The sequence below is a fragment of the Danio aesculapii genome, chromosome 14 (genome assembly GCF_903798145.1).
Source record: "Danio aesculapii chromosome 14, fDanAes4.1, whole genome shotgun sequence".
Lineage (NCBI taxonomy): Eukaryota > Metazoa > Chordata > Actinopteri > Cypriniformes > Danionidae > Danio > Danio aesculapii.
The window spans coordinates 52,358,835-52,377,761 of record NC_079448.1 but is presented as its reverse complement, the minus strand read 5'-3'; the positions used below and the strand labels follow the sequence as shown (position 1 = coordinate 52,377,761).

Sequence of the window (18,927 nt, the reverse complement as noted above, 5' to 3'; positions counted from 1 at the left end):
CTTTTTCCTTTCTTCCTGTTCCTTCTTTCTTTCATTCTTCCTTTCATTCGTTATATATTATTCTTTCATTCTTTCTTTTCTTCATTTTTTCTTTTCATTTTCTTTCTTTCTTCCTTTGGTTCTTGCTTCTTATTTTTTTCTCTCTCTCTTTCTCTCTTTCTTTTTCTTTATTTCTTTCTTTCTTTTTCCTTTCTTCCTGTTCCTTCTTTCTTTCATTCTTTATACATTTTTCTTTCTTTCTTTCTTTCTTTCTTTCTTTCTTTCTTTCTTTCTTTCTTTCTTTCCTTCCTTCCTTCCTTCCTTCCTTCCTTCCTTCCTTCCTTCCTTCCTTCCTTCCTTCCTTCCTTCCTTCCTTCTCTCCTCTTTCTTTATATTTTCTTTCTTCTTTCTTTTTTCTTTATTCTTCCTTTCATTCTTTTGCTCTATTTTTTCTTTTTCCCTTTTGTTCTCTTGTTTCTTATTTTTTCCTCTTTCTGATCCTTTCCTTCTTTCTTTTTCTTTCTTTCCTCCATTTCCTTTTTTCTTGCCTTTCTGTTTTTATTTTTTCCTTTCTTTTCTTTTATTCTTTATTTATTCTGTCCTTTATCCTTCCTTTCATTTCTTTTTTCTTTCTTTTTTCTCTTCCTTTCTTTCTTTTGTTCATTTTCCTTCTTTTGTTCTTTCTTTTTTCTCTTCTTTTCTCTTTCCTTTTCCTTTCTTTCTTTTTCCCTTTTCTTTTCTATCTTTCTCTTATCCCTTGTTCTCTTTTTTTCTCTTTCTTTTCTTTTCTTTCCTTTCCTCCTTTTTGTTCAGACTTTTTTTTTCTTTTCTTTTGTTCTTCCTTTCATTCTTTTTTCTTTTCTTTCTTTCTTTCCTTTCATCTTTCTTTATTTAGTTTTTTTCTTTCCCTATCTTCATTCTTTCCTTTCTTCCTTCCATCTTTCCTTTCCTAGTCCCAGTCTAATGGGCTGTTATTACTGAAAGCCACTGAACCAGGAGACTCACGCATTCACATGACAAATAACACTGGAATGTTCAAAATAAAGAGGAGATCTCACATATTCACTCGAACTCTCCAGTGTTTTTGTGCAACGCGGAGATGATGATGGAGCTGCTAATAGTTCTAGAAGCTCCAGATAAACTTTCAGCAGTGGATTAGTGATGTGCCATTGTTCAGCTTTTATTAACAGCATCTCTGCGCATCTCAGCAGCACACACACACTCACATTCTGTCAGCTGTCAGCTTTTATTTGGACTTTATTTTGATTTGTGTTTCAGAATAATTGCTGCATCTGTCAAGACTGTGTGTGTTTGACCTGACCTCAGATTTCACCCAAACAGATGAAGGTCGTCTGGGTGTTTCACACATGCTGTTTGATGCTGGAGAAGCTCTTCAGTTTTTACAGCGGAGCGTCATATTTGGCGTGAGGGCTGATTTTTTTTACTCTCTTTGGTCCGGCTTTGTCCATAAGACAACAGATGATGCTAAGCAGTTGCTTAGAAGAAAACAATATACTGCATACTGCACTCATGTAAAACCACTAAAATACAGCACATGATAACAATGAGAAATGATCTCTCACTGCAGGCAAAACAACCAGGGCCGGCACGTCCATAATAGTGAGGGCAGCAAACTCCCCACAGGCCGGCATTATAGTGATTCCTTCTTTTATTCCTTTCTTATTTCCTGTCTTCTTTCCTTTCTTTCTTTCTTTCCTTCCTTCCATTCCTTTCTTTTCTTTCCTCCGCCATTCAGTTGTTTCATTCTTTCCCTAACTCCCTTCAATTCTTTCTTTCTTCCTGTTTTCTTTCATTTCTTTCTTCCTTATTTTTTCCTTTAATTCTTTCTTTCTTTATTTTTCTTTCTTCCTTATCTTTATATCTTCTTTCCTTTATCTTTTTGATTCGTCCTTCCTTCCTTCATCTTTTCCTCCTTCCTTATTTTATTTCTACTTTTCTTTCTTCCTTCTTTCCTTCATCTTTTCTTCCTTCCTTTCTTCTTTTCTTTCTTTATTACTTCCTTTATTTCTTTTCTTCCTTCATCTTTTCTACCTTCCTTCCTTATTTTTTCTTCCTTCTTTCCTTCATCTTTTTGATTCTTCCATCATCTTTTCCTCCTTTCTCCCTTCCTTCTTTTTCTTTCTTCCTTCCCTCCGTTATTTCTTCATCTTTTTGATACGTCCTTCTCACCTTCCTTATTGTCTTTCTTTCTTCCTTCTTTTATTACTGCTTTTCTCTCTTCATCTTTTCCTTCTTCCTTCATCTTTTCTACCTTCCTTTCTTATTTTCTTTATTTCTTCCTTCCTTCCTTTATTTCTTCTTTTCTTCCTTTTTCCTTTCTATATCTTCTCCTTCCTTTCTTCTTCATCTTTTCTTCCTTCATTATTTTCCTTCTATCCTTCCTTCCTTGCTTCCTTCCGTTATTTCTTCTCCTTTTCCTCCCTTCATCTTTTTGACCCTTCCTTCATCTTTTCCTCCTCCTTTTCTTCTTTTCCTTTATCTTTTCTTCCTTCCTTCCTTCCGTTATTTCTTCCTCTTTCTTCCTTTATCTTTTTGACCCTTCCTTCATCTTTTCCTTTCTTTTCTTCTTTCCTTCCTTCCTTCCGTTATTTCTTCCTCTTTCTTCCTTCATCTTTTTGACCCTTCCTTCATCTTTTCCTCCTCCTTTTCTTCTTTTCCTTTATCTTTTCTTCCTTCCTTCCTTCCTTCTTTCCTTCCGTTATTTCTTCCTCTTTCTTCCTTCATCTTTTTGACCCTTCCTTCATCTTTTCCTCCTCCTTTTCTTCTTTTCCTTTATCTTTTCTTCCTTCCTTCCTTCCTTCCTTCTTACTTTTGTTCTTTCTTACTTTTTTCTTTTTTCCTCCCTTTAATTCTTTCTTTCTTAGTTTTTTCTTCCTTCATTCCCTCCTTCCCTTCCTTCATCTTTTTGATCCTTCCTTCTTTCCTTCTTTCTTCTTCCCTTCCTTCTTTAAGTGTAAGTGAAATGTTAAGTACAGTAAGGACTTTCATGTTGCTACATATGCTGAGGTTTGAATTACAAAGGGTGGCACGGTGGCACAGTGGTAAGCACTGTTGCTTCACAGCAAGGAGGATGCTAGTTCGAGTCCCGACTGGACCAGTTGCCATTGTGTAGAGTTTGCACAAAAAAGGCAGATCATGACCCATTAAAAAGAATCAATCAACAGATGATCTGGGATTGGAGTTTTGCATTGACTCCAGGTGAAAATCCCTATCCCGCTGCTGTGGTAAATCAGAGCTGCTGATGGACAGATGTACAGCCTGTGTTTGACTGCGTTGTCCGTCAGTTTAAGGTACATCTGATATAGTATAGATTACACAGTGTTTTTCAGCCAAATCAATATAAGGGAAAGGATTGGATATAAAAAAGCAACACAAACACGAGCTCAGCTTGCTTAGACACGGCGAAATGTTTGTTTTTTCCCTGAAGTCTATCAGTATTTTGATTGCTAATGCTATGGATGCTGACTCTCTTTATTTAATGGCACACTGCTCCCAGCGCTCACATTACAGCAATATGAGCTCTGCAACTAAACTCAGCCCAGGATTCAGTGAATGGAGCTGACTCAGCGCTAACACACACCTTCAAGAAAACAGGACAGAAGATGACAACTTTTACATCAAGTCGTTTGGTTGAGTAGTCAAAAACTCGGACGATGTTTACTTTTCAATATCTGTCTGATTTTAATTTGTGGAGAAAAACTAATTAATACAAAAACTGGTCGATAATTATAATGCAGAGAAAGAAAATCAGACTCTTTTTATCTGTTTGTCTGTCTATCTATCTATGTCTGTCTGTCTGTCTGTCTGTCTGTCTATCTATCTATCTATCTATGTCTGTCTATCTATCTATCTATCTATGTCTGTCTGTCTGTCTGTCTGTCTATCTATCTATCTATCTATCTATGTCTGTCTATCTATCTATCTATCTATCTATCTATCTATCTATGTCTGTCTGTCTGTCTGTCTGTCTATCTATCTATCTATCTATCTATCTATGTCTGTCTATCTATCTATCTATCTATCTATCTATCTATCTATCTATCTATCTATCTATCTATCTATCTATCTATCTATGTCTGTCTATCTATCTATCTATCTATCTATCTATGTCTGTCTATCTATCTATCTATCTATCTATCTATCTATCTATCTATCTATCTATCTCTATCTGTCTATCTATATCTGTCTATCTATCTATCTGTCTGTCTGTCTGTCTGTCTGTCTGTCTGTCTGTCTGTCTGTCTGTCTATCTATCTATCTATCTATCTGTCTATCTGTCTGTCTGTCTGTCTGTCTGTCTGTCTGTCTGTCTGTCTGTCTATCTAGCTATCTATCTATCTATCTATGTAATAAATGTAATGACAAAAACTCAAGACTTTAGCTTATTTTAATGCATTAATCGGGTTTCAACAATATTTTTTTATAATTACATTTTTCCTGAAATTATACTATACAGATACACACACACACACACACACGCACACACACACACGCGTGCGCATATAAAAAAAACACATTTTATAATTATTTAAAAATACATAGAATGTAACTTAAAACAAAAAAAGTGAATCAACGATTTCGCTCAATAAAATAAAAAAAATAAATTAAAATGATCTGTAACACCACACTATTTTACAGCTCTATTTATATCATTCATGCATTACATTGTTACTTATTCCTTGGTTACTGAGACATGTATCCTTGCATTTATTGTTACATATCCAGAATTATTCACCCCGTTAAATTTTTACTCCCAATTTCTGTTTAACAGAGAGCAGATTTCTTCAACACATTTCTAATCATAATAGTTTTAATAACTCATCTCTAATTACTGATTTATTTTATCCTTGTCATGATGACAGTAAATAATATTTGACTAGATATTCTTCAAGATACTTCTATACAGCTTAAAGTGACATTTAAAAGCTTAACTAGCTTAATTAGGCTAACTAGGCAGGTTAGGGTAATTAGGCAAGTTATTGTATAATGATGGTTTGTTCTGTAGACTACTGAAAAAAAAAAATAGCTTAAAGGGGCTAATAATACTGACCTTAAAATGGTTCATAAAAAATTAAAAACTGCTTTTATTCTAGCTGAAATAAAACAAACATTTTTAAAAAAGAAAAAAAAAAATTCAAAGGGGTGCTAATAATTCTGACTTCAACTACTGTCCTGTCCTACTGTAGTTTGTTCATCATGGATCATGTTTTTGTCAGTTAGGATTTCATCCCTTTACAGCAGCTGGATTGTGGATTATATACCTAATCATTTTCTGTGTTAGCCTATTTATTATTCACTATACATTTGCTTTAGAAGTAATTTCTGACCATGGACAACACCAGTGTCTATTTTATAACCTCTTGGCTTTTTCAGATCTAGGCCACAAAATACTCTCAGCATTTTATTTAGTTTTGTTCAAAAGCAAAAATCTAAAACTTTCATTTCAGTCTAAAATGGCAGAAGACCACCACACTGCAATTAAAAGCTTATCTTTTTATTTGATTATTTTATTTAGATCTTTTGCATTTTTTCTAGTCCAAAGCACACTTCCTGACAAAAATCTTGTCGCCTATCCAAGTTTAGGAACAGCAAATAATAACTTGACTTCTAGTTGATCATTTGGTATCAGAAGTGGCTTATATGAAAGGCAAAGTCTTGTCACTGAACCTTCAATAATGTCCAGTATAGGATATGTGGTCATGCTGCAGTGGAAACAGAATGAATATTGTGTCTGACTCCATCATGAGCTTGGAGGACTGCATCCATACATCTCTGCAATGACTCAAATCACTGATTAATAAAGTCATCTGGAATGACAAAGAAAGCGTTCTTGCAGGACTCCCAGAGTTCATCAAGACTCTTTGTGTTAATCTTCAACGCCTCCTCCATCTTACCCCAGACATGCTCAATAATGTTCATGTCTGGTGAGTGGGCTGGCCAATCCTGGAGCTCCTTGACCTTCTTTGCTTTCAAGAGCTTTGATGTGGAGGCTGAAGTATGAGGAGCGCTATCCTGCTGAAGAATTTGCCCTCTCCTGTGGTTTGTAATGTAATGGGCAGCACAAATGTCTTGATACCTCAGGCTGTTGATGTTGCCATCCACTCTGCAGATCTCTCGTGAGCCCCCATACTGAATGTAACCCCAAACCATGATTTTTTCCTTCACCAAACTTGACAGATTTCTGTGAGAATCTTGGCTCCATGAAAGTTCCAGTAGGTCTTCTGCAGTATCTGTGATGATTGGGATGCAGTTCAACAGAAGATTCATCTGAAAAATCTACCTTCTGCCACTTCATCAACTAGAAGTCCAGTTATTATTTGTTGCTCTTACAACTAGGATCAACATCAAGACTTCTATCAGGTGGTGTATATTGCTCAGCCCTTGTATGCATTCTATACATAAACCGTGCCAGCAAAATGCGGATTTGTTTGCTAAACAAGACAGTATTCAACATGCATGTGGCATGACAGAAGATATACTAGTGATATATATAGACTTGGAGGCATTTGACTGCCTTCAACAACACATTTGAATAATCGCTTTGAGAAACACTGGCAGGCCTCATAGTCACGTCAATTAAGATGAAATATTCTTCTGGAAGTGTTTGATAACCTGCGACTAGCTGGATGTCTGACAGCATATTTTAAACAACGCCAAGAGAATGCAAATGGGAGTATAAAAAAAAAAAAGCCATAGGATTTTGATATAGACCACCTTCAGGTGCGATAACAGATGTCATTAATCAAAGATTCAACGTACTGTAAAAGCGTAGACTCGATATATGCTGGAAATATGAGCTAGTTTCTCTACATTATAGCTGCCAGCTCATTTGAACACTTTACTGAAGGAAATTAGAGCTCGCTTGAAGAATGTTGAGAAACCACACTTATATATACAGTTGGTCAGAATTATTAGCCCCCCTGAATTATTAGCCCACGTTTATTTCTGTTTAACGGAGAGCAGATTTTTTCAACATTTCTAATCATAATAGTTTTAATAACTCATCTCTAATAACTGATTTATTTTATCTTTTCCATGATGACAGTAAATAATATTAGACTAGATATTCTTCAAGACACTTCTATACAGCTTTTCAAGAGTTCACACTTAGCTGATGATTGATTATAAAGCTAGTTTGTCATGCTGTCCCGGGAGAGAGCCCTTAGCTCATAAGATCCTCGAGCCCTGTTCACGGGAAGAACATGCAAACATGCAAACAAGCAGTCAGCAGTGAACTCTCCAAGCATTACAAAACATCAACAGATATACATATATATATATATGTAGATATAGATATATATATATATATATATATATATATATGTATACATATATATGTGTATACATATATATATATGTATATACATATATATATATATATACATATATATATATGTATATATGTATATATATAGATATATGTATATATGTATATATATAGATATATATATATATGTATATATATAGATATATATATATATGTATATATATATATATATATATATATGTATATATATAGATATATATATATGTATATATATAGATATATATATATATATGTATATATTTATATGTATATATGTATATATATATATATATGTGTGTGTATATATTTATTTACATATAGTTAAAAAAAATATATTTACTATTTTCCCAAGTGTATATATCTACTGTAAGAAAATATCAGCATTTGGTACATACTTTAATAAATGTATTGTTCATTGCTAGTTCATGTTAGATGTTAGTAAATGCATTAACTAATGCAAACTTATTGTAAAGTGTTACCTGGAAATCTAATAGACATTATTTTTCCCCTCTTAATTCCAAACTGATGTCGCTTTTTCCCCTCAAATCCTCCAACGCGATACCAATGACGACACATGCTGGTGTTTTTATTATTTGGTTTTTATTTTAACCAAGGCAGTGAATGTGTAAATCAAGCAGTCAGCAGTGAACTCTCCAAGCATTACAAAACATCAACAGAAATAAAAACAATACTTTCACACTAGTCATTCTCACAAATAAAAGAAACACAAAAATCCCAAACCAAAACTAAATCCACAGGACACTCTGACATGCAATTAAGCTCCACAAAATAATTAATCTGTCACACATCCTCCACTGACCCCAACGCAGCCGTTTTTATAAATGCAGCAGCAAGTACAAGTGTAGAAGTCAGGCTGGAAGTGGCGTTCGGATGCTTCAGTCGTCATCACACATCCATGCGTGACAGCAATGTGCATGCATGGCTGGTACAGCACTCAAGAAGCATCACTTCACCACCCACTGCTCTCGCTAACGTCAAACACATTTCCCCTATTGACCAGTCAAATCTGCATTTCTGAGGCGAGCATCATCCTGCACTTTCACAATCAGGGGAAGCACAATTATAGGGACAGTTCGACTAAAAATAAACATTCACTCCCGTTTACTCTCTTCCTCAAGTGGTTTCAAACATTTATGAGTTTCTTTCTTCGGGTGAACACTGAAGAAGATATTTTGAGGCTGAAAACCTGTAACCATTGACTTCCATAGTAGGAAAAACAAATACTGTGGAAGTCAATGGTTACATGCATCTGGCTTTCTTCAAAGTATCTTCTTTTTCATTTAACAAAAGAAAGTGTGTGTTTGGCCTTGTGTTTAACAAACAGGCCTGGAACAAGTGAGAAAAACAGTGACAAATGCTAATTTAGGTGAACTACCCCTTTAATATGAATTCACAATTATTGGGGGTAGTTTACCGCCCAAGAATAAACATTTACTCACTATTTACTCTTCCTCAAATGGTTCCAAACCATTCACTTTCATTTGTTGAACAATTACAGGTATCCAGCTTTTTAAAAATCTCTGTTAAACAAAAAATAAACCCAAACAGGTCTGGAGCCAAAGTGAGACATGACAACTGTCAGATTTGGGTGAACTACCCCTTTAATATGCATACACATTTATATGGAGAGTTCACCCAATCATAAACATTTACTCACTATTTACTCTTCCTTGAGTGGTTACAGCCCTTCAGTACCGTGCACAGACTCTTACATGGGCAGGTGCTCGTTCACGCTAAGTGGGGGAAGGCACCTCAACCAATGAGGGCAGAGGGGCAGTGACCCCCCTGTGCACGGCCCTGCAGGCCTTTGAGTTTCTTCGATTGAACGCAAAAATATATATATATTTTGAAGAAAGCAGAAAACCTGTAACCATTTACTTCGACGGAAAGAAACACAAATACTGTATAAGTAAATGGTTACAGGTTTCCAGCTTTCTTCAAAAGATCTCATTATGTGTTTATCAGAGGTCTGGAACGACAGAGAAAATTCAGTTCTGGTTGAACTATCCCTTTAAAACTAATGCACAATTAAAGGGATAGTTCACTCAAAAATAAAGCATTTACATGCTATTTACTCGTCCTCAAGTTGTCCCAAACTTTTCAGTTTCTTCTGTTGAACACAAAAGAAAATATTGTGAGACTGATAACCTGTAAGCATCGACTTCCATGGTAAGAAAGACTAAAACTGTGGAAGTCAATGGTTACAGGTTTCCAGCTTTCTTCAAAAGATCTTTTGTGTTACACAGAAGAAAGTCAAACCAGTCTGGAAGAAAAGACAAATAATTACATTAATTTCAGTTCTGGGTGAACTATTCCTTATATGATTGCACATTTATAGGGACAGTTCACCCAAACATAAACATTCACTCCCATTTACTCTCTTCCTCAGGTGGCTTCAAACATTTCTGAGTTTCTTTCTTTGGTTGAACACTGAAGAAGATTTTTGAGGCTGAAAACCTGTAACCATTGACTTTCATAGTAGTCATAAGTCAATGGTTACAGGTTTCTGGCTTTCTTTAAAATATCTTCTTTTGCGTTTAATAAAAGACAGTGTGTGTTTGGTCTTCTTTTGTGTTTCACTAACTGGTCTGGAACAAACGTGAGAAAAATAATGAGAACTTAATTTTTTGGTGAATTACCACTTTAATATGAATGCACAATTAAAGTGACAGTTCACCCAAAAATAAACATTTACTCACAATTTACTCTCTCAAATGGTTCCAAACCTTTCAGTTTCTTGTTGAACACAAAAGAAAAAAAATTAAAGCTGAAAATCTGTAACCATTGACTTCCATAGTAGGAAAAACAAATACTGTATAAGTCAATGGTTACAGGTTTCCAGCTTTCTTCAAAATATCTCATTATGTGTTTATCAGAGGTCTGGAACAACAGAGAAAATTCAGTTCTGGTTGAACTATCCCTTTAAAACTAATGCACAATTAAAGGGATAGTTCACTCAAAAATAAAGCATTCACATGCGATTTACTCGTCCTCAAGTTGTCCCAAACTTTTCAGTTTCTTCTGTTGAACACAAAAGAAAATATTGTGAGACTGATAACCTGTAAGCATCGACTTCCATGGTAAGAAAGACTAATACTGTGGAAGTCAATGGTTACAGGTTTCCATCTTTCTTCAAAATACCAACAGGAAATAAACCCAAACAAGAACTAAAATGAGAAAAATAATGACAGAAATATAAATTTTGTGTGAACAACCCCTTCGTTTTCTACCTATAGATCTATTTAACACGTGAGCTGAAAACGTTAAACTAGCATGGCGCATGAGAAGTATTGATCGGTATGATTTTGGAAGCTGCTTTAAAGCGTTCAGGGTGCTTGATCCCATTTATCAATGCTGGTTTTGGAGGCTCAGCCATTCGGCCCAAGAGTTCTCCACCTTTTATGAAGCGCTCCTGTGAATAAGAGGCGTCTGTGTCTGAGTCATGGAGGAGAGCAGAAGCCTAAGGCCAGTCTGCTGAATTTAAATACAGGGCTGAAGATTGAACTCCCTCGCTCTCAAATTCTCATTGGGTTTTTTTCCCTGCTGCTCCTCAAGATTACTGAATGCATTACTGAGGTTTTTTTTCCCTTCTCTGCAACTCTAGTGACTGAGCATTGCGATTTTTGTGCCTCCACGTCAATTAATTTTATCAATGCATACAAAAAATGATCAGAGTTAATATTCAGCAAAGTTAGTCTATTCGCACAGTTAATCAAAGGATAAAGCCAAAATAAAGTTATCAAAAGTTTATTAGGCACAGCAAAAAAAAAAAAAAAAAAATACAAAGACTTTGGTTGAGAAACTGAATAAACCATCAAAGCCTTATTTTCCTCTTTTGTAGTTTCATCCCAAAAACACAGGAATTGTTGCAGCGAGAGTTTGCATAGGCATGAAGAACGGAGAAATCAAAACAGCAACGGGGCAATATCAAAGCCCTTAGTGTGAAATATATAAAAGTCTTCTCGTAAAATACACTTAAAAAAATACACAATTGTCATCTAGAAAAGGGGGAAACGTACATATAAACTGAGGGAATGCCCGAAATTCTTATGTGTGCCCCATATACCTGTCCTTGAGTAAAGATTGAGCGGATTAATCAATGCATTTGTGTGTAAAAATATAACATTCACAGGTTACACTTTAGAATAATGGTCTATTAGTTAATGTATTTACTAACTTTAAGCATGACTGATCTTGCAGAGCATTTATTAATCATACTTTAACATTATGCATTATTAAAATCCAACTTAACATTAGCTAATGCACAGCGAGTTAACATGTACTACTGTTATTTACTGAATTAATACCGTAATAAATGTAGTACTAATAGTAAACACATTACCCAATGCACCACTATTTTAAAGTGTTACCAATTCACTATATATAGACCTAAGAGTTTAGTTATGGAAAGAAAGGCAGATTGGTGACTAAGGAACAGGAATGCGTTTAAATGTGTATTCTCTAACTCTCAATCTACTGAAATGCTGCTTAAATACTATCCATAGCTTTGAACTCGCTCAGGGCCTGCACGGGGTTGATGTGCTTCTTTTGAGAGGACCTCTTGACTTTATTGGTCTGACCGTCGTCCTGCTTCTCGCGTTTGACCAGCGGCTTCTTCTCAGGAGCTTTCATCTTCCAGGAGATGGCGGGCATGTTGAGGTTTTGCATACCTTGAGATTTCTGGTATTTGGTGGAGGCCACGTAGGAGGCCTTTACTGTGGACACCACAGAATTCATCAGATTCTTGGCCGCCTGGATCAGAGACATGGCGCTGTCCAGCTGTAAAGATAAATGGAAATTTAAAAGACCAGTTTCAGTCAAAGCACTCATTTAAACAGCATTTACAGTGGTTCAGGATCACCAGATTATTCTTCTATAGACCATTTTGAGGGATGTAAACGAAAACAACTTCCTGTTTCACATTTTTAATTTCAATAGCTTCTGAGAATCCAAAAAGAGCCACATATTGATAACGATATTATATCGGTTTTAACATTATATTATGATTGAATTTCCTCTTGTTAGAGTTATGAAATAGCTTGATAGCAAGCAGGAAATGTTCATCCGCCAAAGACATCACCACATTGAAATAGTCTATAGAATGTGACTTGGGGTGCTTTCACACCTGTTTTGTCCTGAAACAGGGATTGAAGTTGTTCCAGTGTTGCTCTTTGTTTTTGGTGCGGTTCGCTTTCACATGGCAAAGTTTCTAAAAGAGCTAAAACAAGTCACGTGCGAGTAAACTCTCCTCACATTGGTCAGAGTTTCACGGTTTATTTTGCAGAGTCCCACTCAGCTGTCAGCTGTCATTATTTTAATTTATGGCAATGTGCAATAAGACATACAAGCGGAAAGCTGTGGTTTAATTTTAAATGATAAATTATAATATTTGAAGTAGAAATCAGAGGTTTCTCAGACTGGGCTTTCTCATACAGAGCCCTTTGGCTAGAATTATGCATTTTAGGCTTTACATTATAGAGAGCACTAACAGATAAACCAAGACTGCTGTTCGGTCAGTTTTCCTCAGCTCTCGTTAATAGTTAGCATGCTTTCACTTTTGTATTTTACATGAACGCATATTTACCAGTAGGAATGACATCCGCCCTACTCATAACTCTCTTTTCATATAGCCATGACTATTACATATCCACAATTCACTGTGATATAGCCGGGTTTGGATCGTTTTAATTTCTCACTACAACTAATCCGCTCCAGAGTTTGTTTCAATCGAGCCGAGACCACCTCATTCAGGCGATTTCAGACCAATTGTTTTGGCACAGATCAGAGCGCGATTGCTGGATTCACATATGCCAAACGAACAGCGCCATCTTGGAAAACGAGACAGGTTCCGAAACACAAGTCTAGGTGTGAAAGCACCCTTAGATTTAAGAATGCACTGATGCAGTTTTATATCAATTTTAACAAAACTGCAAACACAATGAGCTGCAGGAATATTACTTATGTTATGAAGCCCTGGCCTTTTGCTCTTTATAACAATCTATTTTGATAAACTTGAAATTGCTAACCTTTGCAGGAAAATTATATACTCAGACAATGCTTGTCTTTACAACACAATGTTTTGATAACAATTAAAATCAACAACAGTCTAATTACAAACTACTTAAATATGCAATTAAGTAAATATAGGTAATCTAAAATAATACAAATTAAGAAAGAAAAAGCATAAACAAAGACCAATAAGACAAATAAATAAAAACTTTGCCCATTCAGATACTGATATTCATCAATAACATACAGTACAAACTATTGACTAGCTTGTTTTATTGAACATGGCTTGGGGTTATTTAATATTCATGTTTACAACATTAAGAGTTAAAGTTAATAGAACATTTAAATATAATTTTAAAACAGAACATTTAATAATTTTAAATTAAATATTATTCATATTAAATTCTAGAAATCTATTTTACAACTTGCATTCAGTTTTATGCAAGAATTTAATGACTCTGCTCAGAGGAATACATTAAGTTATTCAAAAGACACTGACTTAATTTCCTCCATGTAATTAATAAACCTCATGTAATAGCCTTTTTCATATTATTGCTGATAGCTTTAAATTAATTCAATAAATTGTGGCCGATATATCGTTGCATTCCTACTTAGATCACTATATATCGCTTCAGCATTGATATTGCAATGTGCATGTCCACAATAGTCACATTGTAGGATATATGCAATGTTGAGATGGTATTATAGTTGATCAACAATTGAGAATACATGAGAATTGTAGTCATTGCAGAGTAAATCTTTATCATTTGCATGTGTTTTAAAGGCATTTCAGGAGTGTAAAGCATCCAAACACAATAACGTACAACATTTGGAACTTTAAAGCAGAATAATTTCACTGAATAATGAAATCAGTAAAGACTATATGGTGTTATTTTACATTTAACTATTCCATTTCTGTACCTGAATACTGTTTTACTCTCTGGAAAACCCTTAAACACTCTTTATTTTACTTTTTTCTTTGCTCTATTGTAATTATTCTTGCTTGAGTTTGTTTATTGTTGTTTTATACATGATTCACACCCTTACAAAATCCCCCCAATCAAACTAAATGAATGATTTTTCCTCCAAATAGAGCTATTCAAGCCATTTGGTGAAATAGTTTTCATATTACAATATATAAATCGCAGAAAAACAAAATATTACAGTGTCAGATTGTTTTAATACCGTGCAGCCCTAGTATGTAGGCACTAATTACATTATTAGGCTTTTGAAACTGCTTATTAAAATGTGTAAACATTTAATATTCTTAAGCTTTCAAGTTGCAACTTTAGCATTTGTTTTTTTTGGCATTGCTGCTTACACCTGGCGCTAAACTCAGTTTCTTTCTCTGTTCCTGATGACTTTTCCCGAACTCCACTTAAGGGAATAGTGTCAAAAACGAAAACATTTCATTCATCATTTACTCTCAAACTGCTCCAAACCTGTACGAGTTATTCTTGAGATAACAAGAGGTGTTATTTTGAAGAATGTGGGTTTCCAAACAGTCCTTTTCAAGCTATGGCAGTCCAAGGGGAGAAGAAACTGGTTGGTTATCCACAGTCTTCAGAATAACATTTTGTGTCCAGCAGAAGAGTAAAACTCGAAGAGGTTTGAAACAACTTGAGGGTAAACTATGCCATTCAAACCACAAGACTGAGCTGAAATATTATTTATAATTCATATTCACTACAGAAAAGCTACATTTATATGAGTCTTTCCATTTTTTAATTATCTAATATTTCCAGGCTTTTAAACTCTGCAGAAAGCTAGTGAAATACATTTATATTTATACATTTTATTATTGCACTGACAGTAAACTTTCCTTTTTTTATTTCAGTTTATGCATTCCCAACAAAACAAACCTAAAAACAGCAAACACAGTTAATGCCTTGAGCTGGAGGAATATTCATTTTTAATTTTTGGGGGGCAAAATCCCTAAACTTGTGTCCTTTATATCCATCGAACTTGAACTTGGTAAGCTCCGCAGGTAAAATAAAAACCTTACAGAGACAACAATAGGTATTTTTTTCACATGACGTCATTGATGACGCGCAGAATTCAGATAGATGGCAGAAGTGACTCTTCTACATAGGAATCGCTATCAGAACATCAAAATGTTTCTGTTTTGTGTGGTTTATAATTGTTTAAATCAGCCAAAATAAGAAATGCCGAACATCTTTTTCTAGACTTCCGAACGCTTTTGCTCATAAGGCGGAGAAAGTTCAAGAAATTGGCATAAAAATGGAAGGCAGCATGTAATACACATTTATTTAATATATCCATGTGCAAACTTTTTTGAACACGATAATTTGTTTGGCAGCACTAATAAAGGTTATATACAGGCCTAGCGATGTGTATAAATATGTTAATGTGTTATATAAAAGTCAGATGCAAGCACTACAACACTTATGCAAACTCCAGGAGAATATAAATAACGTACTCTGCCATGTAATCGCTGCAATGAAATATCCGTCTTGTTTCGCAATAATCCAATTCTTTACTGGAGTTTCGGTGGGATTAACAACCGTAACGTGAACGTCGAGATGCACAGCAGCGGTGAATGTTTGTTGATGTTAAGTTCATTGACAGAACAATAAAGAAATGCAACCCTTGCATCAAAACTAGATGGATTTTACTAGACACTTTCCCCCTTAAAAAATAAATGAAGAATAATGTAGACTATGCCTCCACGCTTTTGTATGCTTTCATCTGTTATTTCATGATGTCTGGAATATAACCGCATGGGGAAAAACTATAGTAACTCATATTAAACATGTTTTTGAAGCACATAGTAAAGTCTATAATGTGTACAACTCTTTGTTAATGAATGCTAGAGAATAATGTAGAATAGTAAACTGATGAGCTGTAATAAATACTGTAATGTAAGTGTAAACTCTGGTGCATTGTGATTAGTGTAGAAAACAGAAGATATTGAATCATTTGCTTATTACTACAGTTGTGTTGTACCACAGCAACAATATAATTACTATGACAGTAGTAGATAATTCAAGTAATTATCTATAGTATGATTCTAAAACACAATAGTATTTACTGTAGTATTTTTCATGTAACTTAATAGCTTATACAGTAAATATAGAGGCAAATATACTTTAGTTGAGTAGAAAACTCAGCCGTCTTCATTATATAAGGATCATGCCCAACATATGTGGTTTTCTATTTATATCTCCTTTGAAATATGCTGTAAATCGCAAAAATACAGACTTTTCTCTGCCATTTAGTTTTTTACTTCCTGCCCTCCATCTGAATTTCACACGTCACCAAAACCACATGATTTGAAACAACCTACAGCGTCTACAATACTAATATTTCGACAATACAATCAAAAACCCACAACAGTGACTTATCTATCATGCAATTAATTAGGGTTGACCAACTAAAATAACACAAATAAGCATACAAAATATGCAAATATATAAATTACAAAAAAATAAAAGCTTAAATATGTGCTGTAAATAAGCAAGCCGCGGATAAAATGGAGCTGTAAAACAAAAGCAGGAGAATAAATGAGCTCTGTGGGTTGTTCTTGTTGTGGAGATGAGGATGGTTGAAAATAACAGTATTTTTGTTTTATTTCAGATAATTAGTGTTTATCCGGCACAGGACTGTCTTACCCCAGACACCACGAGCTCTCCACCCAGATTCTGCACCTCCGCTTTGACTTTACTGCAGATGTTGAGCTGGTGACAGTACAGGGCGATGCGCTGCAGATACGCCAACAGATCCTGCTTGCACGCTGAATCTGGACACTACAGAGAAGAAAAGAGACACTCCAGTTACTTCCCTGTCACACCTGCACTCAGTTTTCACAATGAAAAACTCTTAAAGGGATAGTCTGACCAAAAACAAACATTCGGACATAACTTGCTTCATTTATTCTAAACTTAAGAGTTTCCTCCTCCTGATGAACACAGACTATATATGGAAAAAAGCTGGTTGCATCCATTGACATCCAAAGTATTTGTTTCTAACTATAGAAATTCTAAATACTTGGACAACACGGTTTATTTTAAAGCATGATGGTAAAATGAATGATGTTATGAATATATTAAAACATGTGCTTGCTTGTTATAAAAATAAATGACAAAAAAATATATACTAATTTGTGCATCTCCTGACTTCCGTGTGCAGCCATGCTGCCGTTGCAGATGGTGTATTCTGAGAAGTTTTCCTACGCCTTGGTTTCAAGTGTGCTCCTGGAAAATCTAGCCCTTCCCTTTAGCCTCATGTCTTCAAGCTAAAGAGAATTGGAACACCACTACCCCTTTACGTGAATGCCCAAAACGAGGGAAAGCTAAGGGGTAGAATTGGGATTGGGCCTTAATACACTTTTGCATTGAACATGTACACACAGACATCACCTATATACTAAATGCAGGTTAAATACGCTTTAGATATATTAGCTTTAACTGTTAAAAGCTATTAGTAATAAGTTACTAGTTAATTAGTAAAAGATAATAGTTACTAATAAAGTCATGTTAACTAATTACCTTAAGTCTCCTGATTTTGATGGCAATGCAATACTGTGCCCCTTTTGTAAAGCTGATGTGAATCAATGATTATTGTGAAATAAACTTGAATTGAAATTGATGGGTGCAAACAACCAGCATTATTCAAAATATGAAGGAATTGAAAGAGTTAAAACCACATGATAAAGAGAATACATGAGGTGATTTTCATTTTTAGGGTGACTTATCCCTTTTAAGGTGAAGTATGACCATTAGATTTAAATGTTAAATCTAGCGGTCGACCAATAAATCAGCAGATATTTGTTTTAAACATCGTCATGTAATTACAGACGCTTGTTTTGTTTTTATAATGAACCAGACAAGAAAAACAAAGCAAACATGCATGTTTAGCCATCATATACTATAATTACAACTCGTTGCTCTTAAAAAATACATGTAAAATACATACAACACATGAAAATACACATAATATATCTGACATTTAGTCAGTCATTTTTTAATAGTCACCTTCAGTAAACCACAGTAATTAATTATAAGACAAACGGTTTTAACAAAAATGCATCATGTTTAGTATTGTTAAGCATTAGTGTTTTACCAAATATTTATGCACATGTTGATAGTTTCTCCAAATCTCTGCATGTCTCATTTAGTGCACATATATTACATATTATACTCGGCCAAATATAGGTCTCCAAATCAGCATTATCAAATCTCCTTTTGGTCAACCTCTCTTAACCCAATTTATTGTTAACGGACTATTAATTAAGCCATTTATGAGTTTATCTCCTCAAAGTGTAAACCCTGAACCTGCCAGAAATCATCAAAAAATAAAGAGCGGTTCATTCTTAATGTTAATTAATTAGTCAATCGGCAGTCTGACCAATAGTGAGAATTTTAGGGCGTGGCTACAGTAGCAGAAGGCTGAGCCTGAGGGTGTTTAGCCTTTGTAGATTAATAAACATTGTGATTAAAAATTGGGGTAAAACAAGTAAAAACACTTTTACAAGGTAAAGGAATTTGATTTAATGTTTGGATTGAAATGAGACCTCAAACTTGTAGAGCTTTCGATTTTACTGCCACACATTTACTCAATTCGCAGACACT

The 18,927-nt window shown here is 34.8% G+C and overlaps 1 protein-coding gene across 1 annotated transcript in view; it reads right to left on the bottom strand.

Moving 5' to 3' along the window:
* Window positions 1-11,058: 11,058 nt before the first annotated feature.
* ctnna1 (catenin (cadherin-associated protein), alpha 1) overlaps window positions 11,059-18,927 on the bottom strand; it is a 204,032-nt gene continuing 196,163 nt past the window's right edge. The window contains exons 17-18 of the mRNA XM_056472184.1: window positions 16,969-17,103; window positions 11,059-12,106 (exon numbers count right to left, since the gene is read on the bottom strand). Of these exons, the coding sequence (XP_056328159.1) occupies window positions 11,816-12,106; window positions 16,969-17,103 (426 nt within the window). The 3' untranslated portion in view covers window positions 11,059-11,815. The remainder of the gene's footprint in view (window positions 12,107-16,968; window positions 17,104-18,927) is intronic.